Source organism: Corticium candelabrum, chromosome 10 (genome assembly GCF_963422355.1).
Source record: "Corticium candelabrum chromosome 10, ooCorCand1.1, whole genome shotgun sequence".
Classification (NCBI taxonomy): Eukaryota; Metazoa; Porifera; class Homoscleromorpha; order Homosclerophorida; family Plakinidae; genus Corticium; species Corticium candelabrum.
In genome coordinates, this window is record NC_085094.1 from 873,158 (window position 1) to 898,823 (window position 25,666).

The window sequence follows — 25,666 nt, forward strand, 5'->3', positions numbered from 1 at the left end:
GCATGGTGTTGCAAACTGATCTGGTACTTAACAAACCAAAACCAGAATTTAGTTCATCCATTATCAGTAAAGTGGCAACACAGTGTCTTCAAAGGAACTTTACCAATCCCTTTCCCACCGGAAGAATGATAGGGAAAGGGTCAGACTAAACAAAGATGAACACAATGAATACATGAAATGAAAGTTCATGAATATGTAGCAATTACCTCACACTAGCATAGCAAATACATTCACGTGAGAGCACACTCCCAGCAAGGAAATGCAATAAGGGCTTCTATGTAATTCACATGGCATTCGTAACTAGCATTTATTCACTGCCTGATTACAATATTTCCCAGCTGACATTGGAAATGTTGACAATGAAGATTAGTACTTACCTGGCATACTCATCTAAATCTACTAGGCATGCTGTTCGCAGATATAGGTACCCTGCTCTACACTGAATAAGGTTTGGTGACCAAACCAATTACTGAAGTGTGGTCACATCATAGTACACTTAGTAGAAATCATTGAAATCGCCAAGATCACCAAGTTGCTGCTAATTAGATATAACAAATGCTCATCATGACCTACCATTGATAAACTGTCTTCATCCTCAACTTGAACACCAAACCTTCAAACAATATATCACAAAACAACATTTCTTAACCATAACAATTACCTCCTACCTTGGTATCACTAGATCGTCATCAGGAGATCCCTCAGGCTTAACAATATTCTTGAAAAGCGAAGAAGAGCGAGGTTTGGAAGCTGGTGTCTCATGCTTCACATGCCAAGCAGAAAGCATATCATTCACTAAGTATTACAAAACAAAACAGGTCACCAATGACTTTTTTAGATGAAACACAGATAAAAGAGACGTAGAAGACAGATAAGCAAGATGAAATAAGAATGCAGAACTGCCACTAATGGTCAAACAATGAACATTTCCAACCAATTTCCACACCAATTTCCAAAGTTTTCCCAAACACCACCTCAGAAGTGGTGTGTCACTAATATCAACTAACAATCAATTATTAATTGTCTTATTGAATTAGAAAAACCATAAGTAGTAACTCTAGTCTATTGATGATTGTGTTTATTCAGCTTATTTTTCTTTCTGATCGATGACCGAGATACAGCTCCTTCAAAGTCAAAGTCACGTGAGAAAAGTCCTTCACCTGAAATTCTAATATAACCTATAACTATTGGTAATAGATCTTGGCATGACACACAAAAATCCAAATAATCAGAGAAAATGACATTTTACCTGCACATTAGAAATGTTATGCAAGCATCTGGCTTGTACATACGTATATACCATTTCGCAAGACAATCACATTAACATCTACAGAGCGTATGAAGTGTAAGCCCAGTTAAAGGGGCACTGCTCCCCTGTTCCCTCTAGGGAAAACCCTGAATTTCTCTACCTTTCTGAAAAAACCAGTTTGATCAGATGCTTTGCCTGATTAAGAATTTTCAAATGTCAGTAGATACAACTATTCTATCAAAGATGAGATATTCGTTTGCCATATACCTCATTCTGTCCCATGCAGAATAGACATCAGACTGCCAAAAGTATTTCACCACAACTTTGTAGCTGACAAACAACATCAGTCATGTCATGGTGCAGTTCTGATATACATTTCTTGACGTCCTTAGTACACCTCTAAGTCCACTTACCTCTTAGTCCACTAATTTATTACCACCACAGTACAAAGTGAATGATTCTGATAGCATACATTATCAGAATCTGTGGCAGTCAACACCTGTATATGTGCGTTCAAGTACATCAATGTTTTGCACTGTGATGATAAGCATTGCTAATGTACACAGTAGGTGGATACTGTCAATCCCTCTAAAGATGGTTCTACTGATGTTGACTCCAAGGAAATTGCAGTTGGTATTGTAAAAGTGCAGTGCAACTGTTGTCAAGACGTGAACATCATGTGGTTTATTGCAACTTCTATTCAAGGGCAACTTCTGCTTTGTTCAGATTGCCAAATCATGCGAACTCTCTTCGAGGGCGGCTTCTATTCAAGGACATACTGTAGATGATTCATTCCCATCTTCATTTTTCTATTTTTAATTGTGACTTTCACAATATGTTGCAACAAGAAAACAAAACCCAGTGTTATAACTTAAAACTTTGCCTATAAGATAAGCAAATAGATAACACTCAAAATAAAGCAACACCATGAATGTGAGAACATGTAAAAGACCTTATAGATACATCAAACAAGTCATGTACTCTTACACTGATAAGTCTGATTGACCCAATCAACAACCTGGTTTCCAGTGCGACTGGTACTTGAGAAATGACTCAGCTCACGAGTCATAATACGCCGAATCTAAAAAAGATGCCACAGTTCATACACACAGCAATCAATTGAAAACCTATGTATTACAACAACACTATTTTGGTAACCCAAAAATGAGTTTTGTTGCAAAGACAAGAAACTGGCTGTTAAACAGAAATTTGACATTGACAAGGTTTGGTGGTCCGTGGTAAGACAGTTTGATAAAATTCAGCTAGGTGGCAGAAACAGCAAAGAGCTAATCAAAGTATGCATATACATTACTTGTCACACTCAAAACAACCTACCCAACATTATGCTCAATTCTTACGTACTGACTAAACAAAAACATGTCCAGTACAGTCGGTAGACATTGGATATTATGACTCCTCTTGGGGTCTCCTAAACATGTCAGTATGTACAAAATGTCACTTAATCCAAAGTTCATTGTCTGCCATCAGATTGTTATATTATGAAACCTTCGTGCAATGCATGGACAGCCTTGAGAAGGTTATTTGGCAATGTGAGTTTGTTGAACATAGCAACTTTTCTAGTGCAGAACTTCAACAACATGAAACTTTGCTTGTAAATATCTGTGTTGATGATGTGATTACATGATGCAAAAGTAAAAATGAGATGCAATTCTTAGCGTCAAGTCATTATGTCAAGTCATTATATCCAAAGCTACTTCTGGCTTCGGGGGGGGAGGGGGGGGTAAAGAAAACAAGTTGTTATATGCAAAGTGTCAGTAAACTCAAAGTCATTATATCCAATGTCTACTGTATGACAGCCCTCTAAGTGAGAACTAAATTTTCAGATGACAAACTACTAACAGTCATGAAGTGACCTTGACTTAGTTAACAGTGAGGCTTGCCTCACTAAGTAGATCTTGACTCTACAAATTGTAATAGATTGTAATGTATCTATAGTACTACTACTGTATGAAATGATGTATTTGAACAAATCATACTACGATACATTTAAACAAACTACACAATAACATACTGTGTAGTTTGTTATTGTGTAGTACAACAATAATAGTACTGCAACCACTAAGCCGAAAAGTCATTCGTTGATTAAAAGCCAACTCTCTGCACAGACAGAAAGTAAACTACTGGACGAATACAACGCTTTTTCTACAGACCTACAATCTCGAAAAACCTAAAATGAAGATCTTAGAAAAGCGAACACTACGTTTCACCTTATCCAGGCAATTGCTAAAGTGTATGGTATTGCCTTTTTTCTGAAAGGAGAGACGCTAACTTCCTTAAGCAGGTAGTTGTCAATATGCTTGCTCCACCCATACATGCAAAGACAAGAGATGTAAAGGAAGCCATTTCCACTCACTGCAATCAGTCTTCATATTTCTTCTTTTTCTCCTGTTCTTGTTTTGAATAACATGATACTGGATGTCAGATATGAATCTGCAGTAGAATTGAAAACGAGCACGTCAAAGTCTGTTTTATGGAAACGACTTCCCCAAAAACCACAAGCAGAAAAGTCCAGGCATGCTTCATCATCCCTAGTAGTTGTTTGCTTTGGGCAGTACCTCTCCATTTAGAAGCTGAAGAGTGGGTTCAGTATGAACATCATGGCGGATATCTTACATCATGCCAGCTAAAACGACTCGTAGCTCGTTACGTCTGATTGTTGGAAAACCTCCCTTTGGACACAACATTGCGTGGTTGATAGATAAGATAATTAAATGCTGGAAGCATGTCACAAAACACTGCAAGAATGGGTAATATTCTCTCCAAATGGGGAAACTCTCAATGCCTACATTGCATCAATATATAAGCAACAGTGCTAATTAGACAGGAAACCATCCGCACCTAGACAATGTTTAGACTAGAATGTTAAGCAGGCACATCCTTCTTGCATGTCCATCCAACATCAAACTTTGCATCAAACAATAAATCTAAAGAATTGAACGCTTTCAGCTTTGTTTGAAAAGCGAGGTCAACGGAAGATTCAGGATTAGGAGTCATCTATAATTGTCGATAATTAGTCAAGCGTACAAAGCGTACGTTAGGGAAGAGGGGGTAAGAGTAGCTGTAAGCTTTTAAGGCGGAGTATAAAATGTCAATGATTTCTTTCGGTCCAGAAGTAGATAGGAAGTGATATTGAAGCTAGGATATTACATTTATGCGTATGCGTGTTGTATCTACGTTTGTAAGTATCCGTCACAAGTGCATGTATGACACGTATAGCGTGTGCTAAGTGTCAGTTGGATGTCTTTAAAGCTTACATAGCGTGGGACGGTAGGTACTAACAGACTGAGCTTGCGCTGTTCACAAAACGCCAGAGAACATGCAGGTAGCTGCAGTTCGTGAAAGCTTTTGTCTTTGCCAGCTCATCTTTGTCTTGCAAAGAAGCTGTGCAGAAAGTGCAACAACAATGGAAGACTGCTGGCCAGAACGACGAAATGTGCATATCAAACTCTGCTGAGCATTATCCAAGAATTTAAAGTACAAGATCATGTACAAACAAATTTGAAATCATACAAGAGACACAGCCAACAAGGTTTTCGTAACCCAACACAGATTCATAACTTCCACATCAGTGTAGTACTGCTTCCACAAAAGACGTTGACCACGTAATCTATTAGTAGTGCCTACATAGCAATTTGACTGTAAACCTTGATGTAATGCTACAGTAGCTGACTACCTGCATGCATCACTGTCTGATTACCGTTGTTGAGCCATTAATAAACATTGTTACATCGATTTTATGTAGTCTTTTACAGAGGTTCCCTTGTAGCTCCACTAAGTATGCCAATAAATTATCACCACCAATGTCAGAAACATTGCATTTTACCAATTATCACACGTATAAGTTAAGCACAAAGCATGAATCCATGCTTTGCGCAAATAATCCATGAATTTTTCCGTAATTGCACAAATATTACATGAGTGAGCATGCACAAACCTATGTGGTATTCAAACATGAAGCGAGGTGAGATATATCGACATGACAGTCTGCAAGCGATGAAACTGCCTACTAGCCATGATTGACCAAAAGGCTTTTGCTACTCAAAGCATGGATCCCTGGTTTATGTGGACAATCCTCGAATCGTGAAGTGAGATATATCAAAGTTACAGTCCGAGAGTGAGGACAGTCTTCGGGTTAGAGTTAGGGTTAGGGAATAAGATTAGGATTACCCGAATCCATGCTCTGGGCCCTTCTGTCTGTCTAAGCTCAATCCATGTACTTTGCACCCTTTAGTCTCTCCAATCCATGGATTAAGCTGATAATCATGGTTGCCTTGCAGAAAAAGTTAATATTTAGCACTCTGTCCATGATAAACTGGATGAAAGCATAGAATAGACTGAAATGCATCGATGTCAAGAGTCCAGATACGAAAGGAACAGAGAAATGAGTAATAAATCCTTATATACAGTACTACAACTGCCAAATAAACTTGGTAAACTTCTTGAGTGCTATCTCTTAATGAATTACCTTCTCAGTTGCCATTCCTCCTACTGTTGTATGCGAATGCACTTGTTCTAATTGTTTCAAACACCAATCCAGTTCTTCTATAGTTTGCTCTGCAAGGTTTTCAGAAACAAACCCTGACTGAAATTTTTCTGAAGTCCCATCTAAAACAGAAACAAATCAATTATTTTATCAGTTCAACTAACTGCATCATTAGAGTCAGCTAACATTAGTGTACCAGGTAATACAATTTCCATAATGCAAACTTTGTCTAGACTAATGTATTATGTATCAGCCAAAGATCCATCAAGAGTACCATATTGCTGTGTATAAAAGCCGATCTCAAACAAAAGCTGATCTTGAATAGAAGCCACAGAATCAAAGACCTTTTTCTGTGTACAAGCCGGTCACATGTACAAGCTGAACTTTTTCAAGATGCTCTGCATGTATGCATGTGCACAATGGGCATGTGCTTTCCTTGGCGTATGCAAGTAGCATTCAATACCAACAATGAAGACAAAAGAAGCTGGTGTTATCACAAGATCTTGAAACTGGCATGTCATGGGAGTCATGTTTATATATCTTAACGAATTGCTTTTTCAAATGGTACATGGTTGTCATGTCTACAGTATATACCTGGTATCTTAACGAATCTTGCTATTTCAAGTGGTATATGGTTGTCATGTCTATACCTTAACGAATATTTGTTCAACGGCATATATTGAATATAAGCCAGTCTCAAATATTATTCTGAATTCTAATTTGGCTTATAAAAAATAAGCATGGCTTCTGTACGTGATGTTACAGTATTTAGTTAAATGAAAATACCTAGAAATTAATTTACCTTATAAATACTGCAACTAATACCCTATAATTTGCACACATTAACTTCTGCTTCACACATCACATATAGTAATTAACAAAAAATTAAGGCAAAAAATCAGTCTATAAAACGTTGAAGACTACACATTTTGTCTCGACATACCACCTCAGTACATCTAAACGTGCAGTCAATGTCTGTCATCTGTACATTTAGTAAAATCATACACTGTAGAAGGGAAACACAATTAACATCAATACTGTATGTATATATAGTACTTGACAATGATTGAGGGCAAATATAACATCACCAGTTGCAAAAAATGTTAATAACAACATTAATAACAGAATCAACAGGCGTGCTGTCCCGATGTTCGCGGCCACCGTAATGCCTGCAATCTATATCGAATTGGCTAGTCACTGATCGCCGTGTGGACTACACAGAAACATGTACCCTGCTGGGCTGACCTGCTGGGTTGGTGGGCGCCCGGATGGGGATAAAGACCCCACTTGCCCATCATGGAGGGGCATAGCGACACATGCATAACATAATTCATGACTCAATTGTTCTTTAACCCCATTGACAACATAAAGTCGTTCTAAAAAACCATTCCATTCTCAGTTCATTGATATTCTACCAGTTGTAAATGTGAACTATATTTCATTCCATCCCTTATACAAGTCAGTAAAATCATGTAATCACATGATACAAGCACAGTACAGTAAGTGAATAATTGTAGGATAGGCCTCTACTTGTTTTAATCTTGTCAGCCCATATACATGTACAACTGGCTGAAGACAGCAAAACTGTTGTTCAGAAAACAGTAAAATTGTATAATGTAGCCCCCAGTAATACCTTTCTGGGAAACCCATAAAATAATCAAGTCTTCTTTTAAACTAGTAACTCATTTAATTACTTTATACAAGAACGACACATTCGCTATAATTGTAGCAGTTACATTCTACATACAAAATGTTTGATACTAATTTCATTTCTGTAATTTTCATAATAAACTTGAACGACCTCAATGAGATTGGCACTAAAATTAAGTTACTTAATTAATCATCTACCAATTAAAGTGCAGTGTCTAAAAACGATATACAAGAAACATGTGATGAGATTTGGCATGCATAAGTTGTGACAAACTAAAAGTGCAAATTTATGTACATAGAAAATGAGACAGAACACTTAATAAGGCAAACTTAGTAAAACAACCAACATTTTTACTACAAAAGTATCTATTTACAGTGCTCCTAAACTATTTGCAGCAAACATCTGTTAAAGAAGCATTCCGGAGATATGCAATAGGCTGCTGGCTCCTCTTTCGCTTGCTAATGGGAAATCCATACTAACCAAGTTGGGCATCTGGGCGCTATCTCAGAGCAAACCCGACAGATGTACGTTAAGAACGTTTCATAACTTAAAACTGACGAGGCTGTTTCAAGAATTTCATCCGCCAAGTGAAGCACTGTTTTGCGCGGCATCAGATCACGTGAGCTTTGACGCAATTACATTCCCAGAAATGGTATTTCTGTTGTTTCCGTCGCTCCAAGCACGGTGGAAACTGTCGTGCTACCTTCAGACCATCTAGAGACTGACCTTGTTTTCGTGCGATATACTTCCGTCCGGCAACATTCAAGAGAATCGGTGTTTTGTGAGATTCTTTGGCATTGAAGGCTGTCGTCAATCGTGTTCTAACAGTTTAGAAGGCACTCATCTGTACGCAGGAACACTTTTGCAAATGCCTTCGATCGGACCTTGCTATTTCGGTTGTGCACTACCCTGCGTAAAAACTGCACAGTTCTCCGGAGTGTTCCTTTAACAATGATTACAAACAGAAAATCAAGAAAGCATGCAGCAACCTTCATGTCCAAGTGATATGCTGCCTAATGACCACTTTGGACCTTTCACTTGTTTACCCAACCTATACAAATGTTCACACGCACACTTAATCAACAAGAAAGAGTGAATCATATCATAAACATGGGTTAACTCACTCTGGTTTCTGTTCAATGCTGGACTTCACCTCAGGTTCTTCAACATCCTTACTACTGTTTTGTTTCAAATGGTCTTGAAGCAAAATCTGCACATTGTCTTTTACCTGGTGAAGATGAGCAAGTATCTGGGCAAAAGGTGTGAACAAATATTCCTCCCTATAAACAATAACAACAACAACAACAATAAGCAACTGTGAAGTTAACGTAATTCTTTACAATGTCCACAATTTAGTACAACAAAATTTCAGTGTTGAAACCAGATTGCTATTATTCTTGGATCTCCAAAAGACACACAAACAAACATGTAAACACAAGTCAATTTCAAACCTACCAAAGGTTAAGCCCCTTCCCACAAGGGCAACCGGAGTGCGATCCGATCACGATCCGACTGCAGTTCTGTCCACACTTGCAACTGGATCTCGATCCGATCGGGATAAATCCATTCACATTGGGAGGTGATTTCGATTGCAATCCAATTAGAAATAATGGGCGTTACCTCAAAGTATGCTACGAGTTTAGTCAAAACATCTAATTCTCCTCATTCATCTCCGTTGTCGCTCACCTTAAGTCACTGAATCAATGCTTTCACAAGCAAACACCACACACACACACACACACACACACACACACACACACACACACACACACACACACACACACACACACACACACGAATACAACAGTCATCAGTCACGTAATACCGAAAAAGAGGCAGAGGTATCGATTTCAAAGTGCAGTGTGGACACTCGCTAGCCCAATCGGATAGCAATCATGCTGATCGGATCCGATCACAATCCGATCAGTACAATCGTGATCCGATCTGGTCTAGTGTGAGCAGGGCATTAGTCATAAAAATATTTTGCTTTGCAAATATATTTCTAAGCACCTCATTTTCTACTTAATATTTTGCATTCAATTACATGAAGCCAGTATTCAACTATTCGATTCAGGCAATCAACTATACGAATTGGGCATTCCATTATTCAATTCCAGCATTCAATTATCCATTGCTTACAGCTGTGCAGTTGCATGAAGAAATAAATAACTTACAGTGTGTGGTTGGGCAGCTATCATCATTCATAATTCTTCTTGAAGTTAGAGAATTTGTAGTTAGCGTGTGTGTTGTGTTACTTTGGAAGTAGATAACACGCACTAATCTTTGTGTTACACATTTCCACGCTGGTTTGAGCTGTTGTGAGTTAGTAGCGTTACATAAATCTATACATCTGGAAAGCTTTCGAAGCCTTGATCTGCCCTCACTTTTACTCCATGCAATCTGCATACTCTTTAAGCTGCGTCATACCATACAACCCTTCCATTTGTTGATAAATATGTCGCCTTTGGGTGTTTAAATAATCAAAGAGCTCAGATTTCACTACTTATCGCCTTCCCACCTCAGTTGCATCAATCATTTAGATCAGCTGAAAATTGAGTGAGCATGGTTTAAGATGTAATGAAAGAAGTGTGCGGTTTTGAATTTATATGTCGGACTGAAAGAATTATTACTATAAATTTGGTACTTCTGTGACAGAACCTTGGACAAATGAATGCCTGAGTTGGATAATTGAATGCCTGAATAATATAATTGAATGGCCGATTCTGATAATTGATTGCCTGAATCGAATAATTGAACACCTGAATCGGATAATTGAAAAACGAATAATTAAATGCAAAATATAGTTGAAAGTGATTTCAGTACAGAGCAATGCCCTGATTTCTTAAAAAGTCTAATATTTAGGCTTGCCTTCCTAGTGTCACAAGCTAGCAATAAAACCATGAAAGAAAGCAATGAATGATAATTAATAAGTGCAAACCAACTAACTACTAGTAGTGAGTGCCTTTACAATTTAAAATTAGTGTTCGAACAATGCATGATACCAAATATTATGCATTACAACAAAAACATCAAATCGTTACATTTACTTCTATCCCATAAAAAGTTTTAAAGGGGCAGTCCCACGGAAAAGCAAACTACACTTTAAAAATAGCTTTTAACGAGAGAGTTTGAATGGTGTTAGTTTTATGTCTATATTTGCCTCCGTTGTTAAACCAAAAATCATTGCTTTCTGCAATAAATGACGTCACTGATTTCAAAGTCAACAAAAGGTGTGTCTTCCGCCCAAACTAATGAGAAGCGTTTAGTGATAAATAAGTGTGGAAGTGTAGCCTCGACGCTAGGCCATCTTTGCCTTACGTGTGGAGTAACGCACGCGATTATGCGTAGGGGTCATATGACTGGAAACGAAGTTGCCACCATAAGGCGAAGATTGCCTTACGATGGCAACTTTGTTTCCAATCATGTGACCCCTATGCATAATCGCACGCGTTACTCCACCGCGTAAGGCAAAGATGGCCTAGCGGCGAGGCTATGGAAAGTGTACCAGACATCCGTTTGTGTTCTTCACTAGTGTTGCTAGAGTCAGACTCGCTGATTTCTCTTTCTGGCTTATACATAAAGGGTGAGAGCTCCATCTCTTACCAGGCATTAGCAGAGGGGCACAAATGAGATCAGGTAGGCTATCGCTCTTGTTCGGGAAACGCCCACCACATGCACCCAATGCAATTGCAAGCAAAAGAACATGCGACTCCAAGATGTACGTTAGATTGCCTACATAACTTGTGAACATTCTCTTTCATCGTTATGTTTGCATAACGAGTAGGTAGAATGCACAAAAGTTTAGATCCTGCCAACTAGAAACCTACAGTTTCAGTAGTACAGTAGTAGAAAGCCGAGTAGTAGAAAGCCCAGTCGGAGTGGATACATAATTACCACTTACCAGTAAACGTTTCCCATTGCGTCATGTGAAAGACACTCCTTGTTGTTGACTCTGAAACCAGGGTTTCAAGATCCATGAAAAGCAATCACTTTTAGTTTCAACAACGAAGGCAAATTGGGAGGTGTAACAAACGTCATTCGGATTCTCTTGTCAAAACCTATTTTTAAAGCCTAGCTTGTTTTTCCTGGGCCTGCCCCTTTAAGAACAAATACATTCAAATGCAATAGTTTGTTTCACTAAACACTAATTCAAAAAAAGGACCAAAACGACAACTTCTGCACATCCTGTTTACTTCCCACATTGCTGGATCAATCGCCTCCATTCTACACTGCCTACATAGCATCGGTGCTTATAGAAAAGCCACCAAAAGAGAAGACCACACTACTCACATGAATTACCAATGAATATGCTACATGTCCTGGCAATGTAACAAAGTGTCAGCAGAGTATATGTAAAGTCTTGAAGTTATGTCCCCTGAGCATTACAAGCAACGTTCTGTTGCCAGAGAAATGTTGTCGCCTTTTTGCTCTGCCTGTTTCATGCTGAAACCCCTGATACACATGACGGCTGATCTTGAAGAGCACATCTTGGGCGCCAGCCAGTTGATTGTTGCAGCATATAAAGAGTCGTCTTTTTCAGTAGTTAACAAAACTAACTTTTTCTTTCACTAAAGTATCTGCCAATTTGCTGCATCCTCCAGAGACAGAAAATATGATTGGAGTAAAAGAAGCATGTTCAACTCCCTTCACTTCCTCTTCATATTTTCACTTTTCTCTAACTCTACGTCTGTAGGAGGCAAGAATTGATGTTAATTCCATGAGGGGGCTGTTGGGTTAAACATAAAAAAATGTCTTCTGGAATCTACTACCCAAAATCCATTTGCTGCAATATCTAGATGAGCTTCATCATTGGTGGTAGCACAACGATTTGAGAGTGTTTCACCAGTCAATAATACAAGTAATAATAATAACAATAACAAACTGCTTACTGAAGACTGTAAGACCAGACACAGGAGCTTGAGCATGGTTTGGGTGGACTACCAGAAAGCCTATGACAGTGGGCCACACAGCTGGTTACTCCGATGTCTTCAGCTGCATAATATTAGTCCAGTCTTGTGCAGGTTCCTGTCACGAGTGATGAAGAGTTGGAAGACATCGATGATGCTTTTCTACGGGAATGGTACTAACAAGACAAGGCTCATCCAGATCAGGTGAGGTATTTTCCAAGGTGAGTCATTATCTCCTCTTCTCTCCTGTATGGCTCTTAATCCTCTCAGGGTGGAGTTATGCAGAACTGGTTATGGCTATTGGATGAGCACTGAGTGTGGTTAAACGTCAGATTGTCAGTCACCTGCTTTACATGATTGATCTAAAGCTGTATGGCAGAAATCCTGATCAGCTGAAAGGGTTGTTGCACATAGTTGTACCTTGTGTGATGATATATTGATAGTTTGGTCTAACACACTTTGTTAACGACAATCTCTCTGGACACAATTCTGGGGTGACAGTATAAACAACAGACACAATCAACAGTCTGGAACCTGGTCAAGTCTGATCTCGCGTAGCCAGACCTTCCCCCTTTCAACATCTGGACAACAAAGAGAGTCTGGTACAGTTCCTTTTATGCTGTCGTGTTGCTGCTTCACTGATAAACGATGAATACTGCAGTGAGAGTAAGTGGTCATTTATAGTAATCAGGTGACCTTGGCTAATTAATGATGGACATGCTGTGGCTTTCCATGTCTTGTTTTCGACCTAGTTCTTTGTAAGAACGTCACCTTTGACCAACCCGGTACGTGTTTTGGCAAAATGAAGCACCACCAGGATCTTTTCCACTCTGGTGGCACTTCCTTGCACATGAAAATGACATTGAAAGAACGCTGCCCTTAATCAAAATTAAATAAACGCTGCCCCTAAATGAACGCCCACAGGAACCGGCCTTTCGAAACAAATGAACACCACGACGTTCTTTCAAGGAAATACGGTATATTTACAGCACATCAGTGCAATGTAGCGTACTACAGTACAACAACATTTCAGGTACAAAGGTCAAAGCACAATTTCTCACATCCTGTAAATGTTGACGTCACAACTTGGAACTATAAAGTTTTAATTACAGTTTCTACAGCGGCATTTATTACTTAATTGCAAGAGCTAACGTGTCGGAAGCTTCACAGTAACGTACAGTTAGCAGAAACCATCACAAAAAAGATCAGGATTTTTCCTCAAGTTATATAACGCACGTTAGGCTTCGCGGTTCCAGTTCATTGCTGTGCCGCTAATTTGCAAAACTGTCTTGTTCTGCTGATCGGACACAATCTGTCTCGTCAAACATAGGTATTCTCAAACATCTAGTGTCATACGACAAGCTCCAAGTGCCAAAAATTGGTTTGCCAAAGGGTGCACAGACAGCATTTTTTGAAGTCTTTTTCGCAATTGGTTCACGGACTATTGTCTGCAAAATTTTCAACCCCTATTTTTCAAGCAGTAGCTTAAAAGTACGCAGCCATCCCTACTTTGTTTCTTATTTATTACATAAATATTTGTGTATTCTTATTCCTGTCCATTTTATAGAAACATTGTTACAACTCATAGTATATTTTGAGAAATGCTTAGACTGCTGTGTTAATGCTACTACTCTAATACTATATACAGAAATACAGTTCCATTACAGTACCAGGCAATGCTAACATATAGTAGTACACAAGCTAATTTGATCATGACATGATAATCGGCGTGTGCGTTCCAGTCCCACGCAAGAAGGACTCGCATCCGCACTTCCTCTTCTACCAGTTAGAAAGAACGGTCTCTATCACACACACGTGAACGTTTCTGCAAAGATCTTGTGCGGGACGCAGATATCCTGTTTGTGGGCCCACGCAGCTAGAGAACGAGGAAAATCCAACGAAACTGTCAACAAGTCGATCGACACTCAGATCTCGCAAGTAAATCAACAGGCGTTTCATGTAAAACAGGCAAAGAATGGCAAAGCGAAGCTCCTGTAAGCAAAACGAAGATCCTGTGAGCAAAACAAAGACCCAGTGAGAGAAGCAAAGATCCTGTCAGTCTCCAGGCACGTAAACGCAGACAACAGTGAAATGATCCCACTAGAACTGGCAAGTCGATCGGCACTCGATCAGGTTTTGTGAGAGGAAATCTGCGAGTGTTTGACTTTCAAGTACCTATACTAACACATACCGAATAAATGGAGAAGATCCCATGAAACTGGCAAGTCATGCATATAAGTGCCTGTTAGGTCACATGCAGAGAAGGCGTGGTGAACGGCGTGTCAAATTTCACAGTAAAAATGTTGTCCCAGCGTCGTCCAAACATGCTAGCGCTAAACGATAGTCAAAGATCATGGTTCCTGCATAGCCACGCAGATGATCTAAAATTGTGGCATTTTATGGAAGCATTTCAGAGCTATGCTATCTCAAAGTAAAAATCTGAATTAATATTAACTACTGGTGCCATCCCTATAGTACTTAGGGAGTGCTAGTGTAACTCCCTAATTTTCTCAACTCATGAAATTCCTGAAAACTGTAGTATCAGACAATTGAAGTGATTCAATGGATGGTAACCAACTTTTTCAAAGTTGGTGCGTATCATGTATTGAGCAGTACAAGGTCAGTATTCACCGGTCAAGAGTTTACCAATTTTGTAAATTCAAATGGAATCAACCACATTAAAACAGCACTGTATCATCCATCAAATAATGGGCTGTCGGAAAGAGCTGTGCAAGTATTGAAGAAAGGACTGTCCCTAGCAAATCAAGGAACATTGACATATCGCTTGACAAGTGTTGTTCAGCTAACAGATTACACCGCATTCCACAACAGAAATATCACCTGCAGAATTATTAATGGGTCACAAATTAAGGTACACCCCAACTTGGAGCAAATGGTACATATAAAAACAATGGCAACAGAAATATTTCTACAAGGGCAACTGGAATAGTATTATCGACTTTACAACAGGGTACAGTGTTCGAAATTCCCACTTGCCTACTCGCCAATGGCAAGTCCAAATCAAAGTTGGCGAGTAGAAAGTAGCTGTCCACTGGCCAGAGAAGCGGCTAGGCATGTTTGAAATTGTAGTCAGGAGGTGTTGAGTTAGGTATAGTGTAGGGTTAATTGTGTACCTAGGCATTGAAAGCGCATGTTAGCCATCAGAATTGTAATCATATCTATCTAACTTATCCAATTATGTTGCATTGTGAGAAAGGATAGTTACATAAAACAGCTACTGAAACCACAATCTCATCTACACTTCTCTTGTGTATGGTGGTACAACTAAAATTCCGCCGCAAATACTAGGGCTGAAGGAATTCATTCCTACTATTATACCGGTAGGGTATTGGCAATTTGCTGTAATGGAAGAGTAGACAAAGAATGTGACTGCAAACCATCGCTGTGAAACCAGACATGCCTAGTGATGTTTCCTGACTCCATAATTAAGGTACACCACTCTTGTTATCTAGACCTAAATGCTATTACCTAACTGTCTGTGTAATGATAAGTTCAAATTCACCTGTTGGGTTCTTCCAATGCAATATCATGCATGATCATGGTATATAGCCATCTTTCAAAACCATCTAGTTGCCTACAATATGGAGTGAGTTGTAACCAAATGTTGGTAACAAATTCAATCAGTCTGAATCTACTCTGAATCTACTCCTAAGGTCAACAGCACACCATGGCTTGCAAACAGCTACATACATGTCTAGTGCAGGTCCACATGCACATGGATTTTACAGTATTGCTCAAGAATTTAAGATGAACATTCACATTGTAGGTGTACATGAATCTATATAAAAAACAGTAGTATAGAGCTTTTATGCATGGTTAGGTTAGGGTTAGTCTAATATAATAGATCATGATGGAAATGCAAATACCATGGTCAGTTCTAAATATTGAGACCTTTGATCCTACATAGGCTATTAAACTTCTATATGGTCAAATTTGGGGAAGTTAAGAGGCGTCTTTATATTGCACCTTAGGGCAAAAACAATCGTCTACAGCAAAAGAATCAGGAATGATGACGAGCACGAGGATAAAATGTAATGCACTTGTTTTTTGTTGTAAAACAAAGTCAATCAGTAATACACATAAGTATAGTCTAGTAATTACAGCAGATTTATACAATCACTACTAGCTTGTAGACATAGCTACCTTGTTAACTAATAAATAATTAATGAAAAGGGGAAGTGTCTAGCTATCATAGTTTTGATGATATTAAAGTTTCAACACGAATTTACTTACTTTTGTTGTAATTGTACACACTTACTAAAATTATTGATATAATATTAATTTATGCACATGCACGCATTGGGACTACAAGGCTTTTACTTTGGCTAGTAGAAAACTTTGCGAATTTCAAACACTGAGGGTAAGAGTCTTCGTTCGCAATTACAACAAAGGTCGTCCTTGGGTAGCAGGTGTAGTTCAGTCCAAGACAGCAGGCCCCTATCAAACACTATCCACCTGGAAGATGGGAGGGTAGTGACTAGTCAAACAACATTTGGATCAGATTCGGAAAACCTTACAATTAGAAAGACCTGAGAAGTGAATCACAGAAGACCTACTAGTGGAACCAACACATCCACCAGATAAACCCTGCTCAACAGCAATGGTATCACTGAGAAAACCCAAAGAATGGGATGTCGCACCAGACTTACCAGAACAACCATAAGATAGAGTTGACAAACAAGTACAACAGGACAAAATGGTACCATTGCCAGAAATTAACATAAAACCAGAAAAATACAGACACAAGTGAAACCAACCAACTGGAACATCAGCTATAGGTGCCAACAAAAGGAGTGACTCCAGTCCGCTGTGCCAACAGGAGAAGAAAAGCACCAGACAAACTGAATTTATAGCAGATTAGACTATTATGTTTTACTGCATGCCTGTTGTTACTATCAGTCACATAGTAGGAGAAAGATGTATTATACACATCCGGGAAGTAGTCATTACCGGCAATTCTGACTAGTCAGTCATTCTCTAGGTAGATTGACTGAGTTAACAGCAAGACTGGCAAACTAGCTAAGGACAAAGTTACCTATAGGACAGACTACTTGGTATGACACAACAGGACTTCACTGCACAGTGCATCATTTATACTCACTCTTCACTGTCGTAATCTGTTGCCTGAGGTGAATTAACAGCTGTTGCACTGTAAGCCTCATCAGCATCAGCATCAGTTCGGTAGAGCAAAGAGCCTCGTCTGGAAGTCGATCTTCGCCTTCCAATAGTATCACCACTTGAAAGATGACGTAGATTGTTGTTCCCGAGTTGACCTGTCTGGCTACTCGCTTGATCAGACATGCATTTGAACCTATGAAGCGTCACGTTATTCCAGAGACTGAATCACACTAACCACCTAACTAATAAATCACTCACTCAAACGACGTTGAACTGCTACTTCGAGATAGTTGAATGTTGGGAACCACGCGCACTTTTACACCCGACGGTGTAAAGCGACTGCGGCGGGATTTAGGGCTCCCGCCCGCACTGCCAGAAGCTGACACACGCCGGCGTATTGGTAACTGCTGATCAACCTGTGGACACACCGAATTCCCATTGACACCACGAAACCACCACAAACGATAGGACATTTCTAAAACGCCGTCAAAGTAGGCTGTCTCTGCAGTTGTACACATTGAGCTACTATCTCTAGGTAACGTTCATAGACCCGTTATGATCAGTCAACAGAGCCCATTCCCCTAAGTCAATACAGTTATTGAGTTTGCCTACACCTATAACCACACGCAGCCTCCTGTGCACGACTAACGGTGTTCTAAATGAAACAGCTATTACATAGAGCTTACATTCTGATCGGTCATGCTGTCCCTGGAATCGTCAACAGGAGCTTCTCGATTTCCGACTCCAGCAAATTTCTTTTCTTCGTGACTAGACTTTCGCTCTGTCTTTCCTCCTAGTGTACGTACGTGATTCTCTTCTCTCCTTGAAGTCTCCCAGTCAGCTACTAATGGACGTGGGTGAAGAAGCGGTTTCTCTATCAAAGACGATACAGATCGAACAAACGGAAAAGAGGCAGACCGTCTCTGTTTGCTAATGGGTTTGTCCTTTTCTGCCCAAACGTGCAAGTCTTCCGCTGGCCTCGCAAGAAGTCTTCCTAACGGATACGATTTTGACCGCAAAGAGTGTCGTTTGAAGAAAACATAGATGGCCAACGCAAGAAACAGTGTCCAACCAAGACGGTTCACATCAACAAATAAATCTAATATCCTTTCGATGTTCACGTAGTCCGTAGTCATGAGCAAGCGCGAATACAGATCATCAGCAATTAATAATAAGATGTCAGCCGTAACGTGCACTATCGACACGCCCAATTCACTAAGTGTTCCCGGATAACATCACGTAAGGTGACGTACTATGTACTCTTCCCGCCTTCCCCCCAGTGTCATGACCTCACTTGTAAGATGTGGTCAGTCTTGTGGCAAAGTAACTATTTCGTTTGTGAATAAATTAATTTCTAGAGGTGTTGCCATTAGTACATGTATTTGCACAACTGCATGTACAACTGTATGTCTACTATCTATCAGCTTGACGTCTAGCAAAGTACGCAGTAACAAAATCCAACAAATACACTTAGCACCAAGTAGTTAGTTACTCATGCCTCTACGTCTATTGTGCCATTGGTTCTCCAAGGCGACCACACACCATTATGCAGTTTTGGATTTGACTGTGGATCTACTGGTTTGTTGCGAGGTGGAACAGCAGTAGCATTGTAGTCTTTAAGCTTCTCCATTAATTCTTGCACTTTTGATGGCATCATAGCTGCCACATTGTTGTATTCACAAGGATCTAAATGAATGTTGTAGAGACAAGGAGACATTTCAGAGTGACATTCTGTGGCATTAGCAGAGCGATGGCAACTGACTATGCCTTCTCCTGAGCTTGAAATACTGGCAGTAGGAAGAGGATACCATGAGCTATTGTGCACGTGAACAAGCAGTTTGTAGTCTCCAACTCTAAGTGCTCCTTCTTTTCCTACAATGTTATGAAGAACTTCATTCCTCGGAGAAGGTATGCCTTTAGAGATTGTCTCCCACACATTATAGCCATCCAAAGCCTTGTCTTTTTGCTTCATTTCATTAGCATCACCTCCAGCCAAATGAACAAATGTGGGCAACCAGTCTGTGGCATGCATCATATCCATGGAAACACGTCTATTTTCTATCAGTGGTGAGTAAATACAAGCGGAACCACGAACTCCACCCTCCCACAACTGCGCCTTGCGTCCTCGCAGTGGTAAATTATTTGCAATGTTGAGATCAAAATATGCTGGACCACCATTGTCAGTTGTAAACACTACAATAGTATTATTCCACAGCCTGTGTATTTTTAGAGCACTGGTAATGTTTTGAACAGATTGGTCAAGACTAGTCACCATAGCAGCAAAAATTTGACGCTGTTTATTTTCAATGTGCTTGAACTGATCGATAATATGCTGTGGTGCCTGTAGAGGGTCTGATGGGTTTGCACTATGTACAGCTTCATGGGCAAAATAGAGAAAGAATGGTTGATTTGGGTCTTGCTTCGCTATTACATCAATAGCCTTTCTTGTAAACAGTTCAGTATTGTAACTTCCATTGTAGTTCTCAGCAACTTCCATATTATCGCGTAAATCATAACCAATGTAACCATGGCCTTCATCATCAATGTGTGTATAATAATCTTCTTTGCCAGTCCAATATCCGAAGTAACTGTCAAACCCTCGATATGTTGGTGTATATTCAACTTCAAAAAATCCAAGATGCCACTAAATGAGAACACGACATAGTTTACCTATTGAAGACTTATGAAAATCATTTACCTAGCACTAATAGAACACACGATACTGTCAGTATCTACACCATGCACAATATGTACAAACAATCTAATACATTCACAACAAGCATCTGTATAACAGGTCTCTTTACCTTCCCTATACCATGTGTCGCATATCCTAGCTGTTTTAGATATTGTGGCAACAGCTTCTCATCCAGACCAAGACCATATGGATTTTGACCCATAATTACTCCAGATTGCATGCCTGTGTGAATTGGATAACGTCCTGTCATGAAACAGCTTCTGGTAGGAGTGCATATTGGTTGCACATAGTAATTGTTCAACATTACGCCATCTTTTGCCAGTTCATCAATTGCAGGTGTTGGTATCTGATTTGATCCATGAAAACTAACATCATTCCATCCCTGCATACAAGCATAAATTTACTATAACATCACCTGCACAGACAAGTCATAAGCTAGTATACAAAGAAAGGTGCAATATTAAGATGGTGATTACTTTAGTTGTGACTAATACAATGAATATCAATAAAAGACACCTCAGCTGTCTGTATGTTTGTCTGTCAAGATAATATATTTTCAAACATTAACTATCATACAATAGGAATATGAATTTGACATTAATATTGTAGCATTTGACTGTTTTGGCTACTCCAGTTTTAGTAATTAAAGCTGTCTTTATACCCTCGCTTCCACAGCTGTGAGCCTTCTAAAAGCCACGATAGGAGTCTTATGGAAAACTACGAATTTAGTTGCAATTTCCATTGAAGCACACTACTTGTAAAATCTATTTAAAATCCTACATAGCGACTGTTGTATTGTGTGACCGCAAAGTCTGTATAATGTCTGTAGTTAACAAATTTAAGTACAATAAGGAGAGCTAGCACATATGGGACATTCCCCGTACAAATGCTGTAAACCAAGAAAGCAATTGATTTCTCGTTGTCTGTGGTCGACAGGTAAATTCTGTTGTTTATTTCCAACAAGACCTGGCAATCCCAAACATGATTACACTGTTCTGGTAAAAAAACTCTTTCATGAACATTTCGTGCATCTGATTGACTGTTTGTCCATTGTCTGTGGTTGCCATGTGCGACACAAAGGAAATACTGCTTCTTGATTGGGCCACACAGTAGGCATGGCACATTCCTGAAGCGTGACAAGACATAGCCAGTCCCCACAAACATAGCCCACAGACCAGACGTTAGTTCACTCCTATATATTTTAAGTAGTTACTTGCCAATTTTTGTGACTTTACAGAGTCCCATTTCTTATGGCTCATTGCTGAATTATATTTTCGTGGCCTGTTATACAGGTTGTCCCAGAAGATGTGTATATATACACTAGTGTACTTTAAATGATTATGTCTAGATCTGCATTTAGATTAGAATGGTCATCACTTAAAACACTTGCGATGACTCAAAAGATTCTACACTTGTTTCTTGGATTATAAAGTGTGGATGTCGATCTCTTAATAAACATTGTATTTATGATCATTCAAAGTGTTTATAAATTCTTTAGACGGCCTATAGTTTAAGTGGCAGTAATGAGTGCAGCAAGAGGATTAAGTCAGATCTCCAAGAAAAGAAACCAAAAAAAGAGAAGAACAGAAGTAATTATAAGTTTCGTAAGTAAACAAACAGAAGTTCAGGTTTGCTTCTGGTTCTTCTGGTTTAATATTGCTTTATGGTGGAAACCAAATGGTAGAGGTTAGGCATCAAATAACAAAGAAGGTTAGGCATCAAATAACAAAGAAAATGTTGGCAAAAGATATAACAGATTTAATGTGCTTTTGCAACTGCAACTCTTTAGTTAATTTGAAAGTTACCAGTAGCTAAGTCATTCAAAGTAGGGTGGACATTGTGACAAGAATCAGCGTTAGGTGGACATTCAGTGAATTTGGACTTCTGTGTTTGCTTGTAAACACTTTCCAAGAAATATATACTACATAGTAACTAGCGCATGCGTGCTTCAGGTTAAATAACCGGTTATTTCTGCAATCATGGTTATTTCTGCAATCATGATATGTCTGCAAAGAAATCATGGAGCGCACAAACAAAATTAGCATATATTGAGGCCTTTCCTCGGAGTCCCAGGAAGTCACTATTCTAACATGTACATGTGTGTACCAGCTAGTAACTCTCTTTCTGGTTGAAATGCAAAAATTTAATTTGCACTAACTAAAATTTTTGTCTCAATTCCCAAATCGCAGTAATTTAAGACCACAGAAATAACCGTATATATGGTAGCTACATGATGTGGACAATACGAGCTTACTGTTGATTTTCAACAACAACATAGCATCAATTGTTATTCAAGGCAGTCCTTTTGTCTAACCTCACAAGTGTTTTTAGTCTTGTACGTAGTTTGGTTAGTAGCTTAATTAAGTAGTTGAGTGTGTGTATCTCTTTCTGCACTCCAGCTTGGTGGTTTGTCAATTATGGCATTCAGTACTGCTATATAGTTTGATCACAGTTGCCCCATTTGAGTTTGTGGACCATACAGCTAAAGCTTGACTGTAAGAGTTCCATTTAGTCAGCTCCCTTAATGACCTTAAGCATTTTAAAATCGCTATGAAAATCTACAGTAAGCTGAACTGTTTCTGTAATGATGTGTGCATGAGTGAACGTAGCTTGAGGAGCATGGTTTATCATTGTTACTCTTGTATAATGAATTACACAGAAATTTTGTGAGACAGTAAAGAAACTCCAAACATTGAAGACAGCATAAATTGAAATGGATTGCACTACAATATAGTGCAGGTTTTGTCTGTAATATAGTATGTGGCTTTGTTGTAACTGTTTTGTGTTTATATGGTTGTGGCAATTAATAGCTTGCAATTTCTTTGCTTGCAGTTGAAATTACTGCGTAACTTAAATTTGTTAAAACTTTGGTGAAACAAATACTGATGTCTGCCATATGCATTGCAGTAAATTAGTATAAGACATTGATACAGTATCATGCATGCACTTGTCCAGAACATTGCATTAAAGCCAGAACATTAAAGCCAAGCATTTAGAGAGAACATGCACGTAGTATATGTCGATCTGGAACTTGACCAATTTTAGTATAACCAGGTGGCCTGTTCTAGAACTAAACAATTTGCTTTAAACATCTGTCACAGATTGCATTTCTAAGAACTGGCCCTTGTACTACAGTGGTGTCAAGAATTAGCAGGCCTGACTCAAACACTAAATCTAACCTCAGAACCTTTCTCTAAACCAACTGTCATGTTTGGGAAATTGCCATTTTCCTCTAGAAGTTTCAGACCTGTATGGATCATACATGTACATCGTGATGTCAAAATGCATATATATCAAACAACAGAATTTTGGCTGTGTGGGTATGCTTTCTTACTTTTATGTTAAAACATAACTGCTGAGCGTTTCTGTTATCAATGCCCTTACCATGCTGAATCTGCAATTGCACATTTAATTTCATTTTTGCATACATCTAGCAGTCATTTGTGTTTATAGTGACACTTTGAAGGTAGTATCGATGCATGTTGAAAATAGAAAAAAGACAGACACACAGACAGGCAGGCAGGCACATAGGCAGGCACACAGGTAAGCACACAGGCAGGCACACAGGTAAGCACACAGGCAGGCACACAGACAAACAGTATAAGAGTGAACTTCAGGAAGTAAGGAGTAGCACAATCAGTAATTCCTTTGGTCTTGGAGCATTTTGGGCATTAGAGTATCAAGCAAAAAAGTTCCTTATGAAATTGCATGGCTGAAAAGGCATGAAGTGAAGAAGGCAAGGAAAATACAGGTAAGTTCAAGACCAAATGAATAACTGCAATATCAGTGACACTCCTGATAAATGCAACTGCAAAGTCATCAGAGACAATTAAGCTAGCGAACATTGCTACATATTATATAACAAATACTTACCTAGCATGATTTAACACTTTTAATTCTTATTGTGTTTAACACCGATGTGGTCCTTGAGTAATCTTAGCTAGACTTATTAGTGTTAGTAACTTTTAGTTAGCTATTTGCCATTGTATTTTAGCATAAATTTAAAAATATATGTATTCAACAGAAACACAGACAAACAGACAGACAGACAGATACTTTATTCTCAAATAGACTCTACTTGTACATATGTCAGGAAATTGTAAAAGCAAACCAGTCCTTGCAAACAACAAAGTCATAGATTAACTAATGGACTTGCATGGCCTTGAATGTCAAATTAAAGTCAGATAATCTATCTAAATCACCATGATTAGGTAACAGTTTTGGAAGTTTTCTGAGGACAACTTTAACATTGCATCTTTGTAGAATTTTTCTCCAATACAGACAGACAGACAGACAGACAGATAGACAGAAGAAACGAAGATAGAGAAGTACAGCAAAGAAAGACACACTGGTGGAGGTTCTCCTAGACTGATTTCCTTGGTTTTCAAACATTTTGGACGTTGGGGGAATAACGAAGAGAAATTTCTTTACCAGATCTCACTAAGATCACGTGATGAAGATGGCAAGCTGAATTCGATTGAATGTAGAACGTACTGGCGGTGAATACTGTCAACAACATTACAAACACACACAAACACACACACACACACACACACACACACACACACACACACACACACACACACACACACACACATGCATGCACGTGCACACGCACGCATGCATGCATGCAAGCCCCTGCACTCCTACCTGCACTCCCACCCGCAAGCATGCACGCAAGCATTCACACACACACACACACACACACACACACACACACACACACACACACACACACACACACACACACCACACCACACCACACCACACCACACACACACACACACACACACACACACACACACACACACACACACACACACACACACACACACACACACACCTGCTCCTGAGTAACAAACGTTAAAATTAAAAAACTCGGGTAGTCAAACAAAACTTTCATATGCATAATTCATATTGACCATGACAAGAACAAAAAGTCAGGGATTAGACTGCCGCTAACGTACGTTAGGGTGACACGTGTGAGGGTTTCAGGGGGCCTAGTTAGGCGCTCAGGGTTACAGTTCAGGCGCTTTAGAGTCAGAGTTTCAGGGGCTTTAGAGTTAGTGTTTCAGGGGCTTAGTACGCTGTTTCTGCGTCACTGCCCACCTAGATAATTCTGTAGTGTTGTAAGCTTAGCTAATTAGAGGTAGACTGCGGATAACAACGATAGCGAAGTACTGGCTAAACTTTACTATGAGACATAATATTAGCAAGCATAAAAAACGAATGATTTCAAACAAACATTAAATGTTTACTACTGTAAATTTCGTTTGCTCATACCTACCAAGTCATCCGCAACAATGAAGACAATGTTGGGCTTTCCCGTTGCTGCCGCTCTAACGTTTGCGCAGTGAAATAGAATTTGCATCATCAGTTTCATCGAAGTCATGGCGATATACGCTCTGCAGTACGTACTACACACTCTGAAATAAGACTACTTGGCCCAGTCCTAGTTCCGCCGTCGTTCCCGGATAGACTAGCTACTCTGAGACACAGTACAACATTTGCATCTACTGCA

The 25,666-nt window shown here is 39.2% G+C and overlaps 2 protein-coding genes across 5 annotated transcripts in view; both read right to left on the reverse strand.

The window, feature by feature from the left end:
- LOC134185606 (cAMP-specific 3',5'-cyclic phosphodiesterase 4C-like) overlaps positions 1-18,614 on the reverse strand; it is a 41,537-nt gene extending 22,923 nt beyond the window's left edge. For 3 of the 4 annotated variants that reach the window (XM_062653434.1, XM_062653435.1, XM_062653433.1), the window contains exons 1-9: positions 18,137-18,614; positions 17,709-17,866; positions 17,434-17,643; positions 8,529-8,684; positions 8,394-8,455; positions 5,736-5,875; positions 2,237-2,330; positions 669-795; positions 574-613 (exon numbers count right to left, since the gene is read on the reverse strand). In XM_062653434.1, the coding sequence (XP_062509418.1) occupies positions 574-613; positions 669-795; positions 2,237-2,330; positions 5,736-5,875; positions 8,394-8,455; positions 8,529-8,684; positions 17,434-17,643; positions 17,709-17,866; positions 18,137-18,586 (1,437 nt within the window). In that variant the 5' untranslated portion in view covers positions 18,587-18,614. The remainder of the gene's footprint in view (positions 1-573; positions 614-668; positions 796-2,236; positions 2,331-5,735; positions 5,876-8,393; positions 8,456-8,528; positions 8,685-17,433; positions 17,644-17,708; positions 17,867-18,136) is intronic. The other variant, XM_062653436.1, reaches the window with a different exon arrangement.
- Positions 18,615-18,789: 175 nt separating this feature from the next.
- On the reverse strand, positions 18,790-25,657 carry LOC134186176 (arylsulfatase B-like). The gene is made up of 3 exons (XM_062654094.1): positions 25,433-25,657; positions 20,255-20,527; positions 18,790-20,094 (listed from the first exon to the last, which is right to left on the reverse strand). Exons 1-3 carry the CDS (start codon positions 25,535-25,537, stop codon positions 18,943-18,945), a joined length of 1,530 nt encoding a protein of 509 aa, XP_062510078.1. The 5' UTR covers positions 25,538-25,657; the 3' UTR covers positions 18,790-18,942.
- Positions 25,658-25,666: the final 9 nt, after the last annotated feature.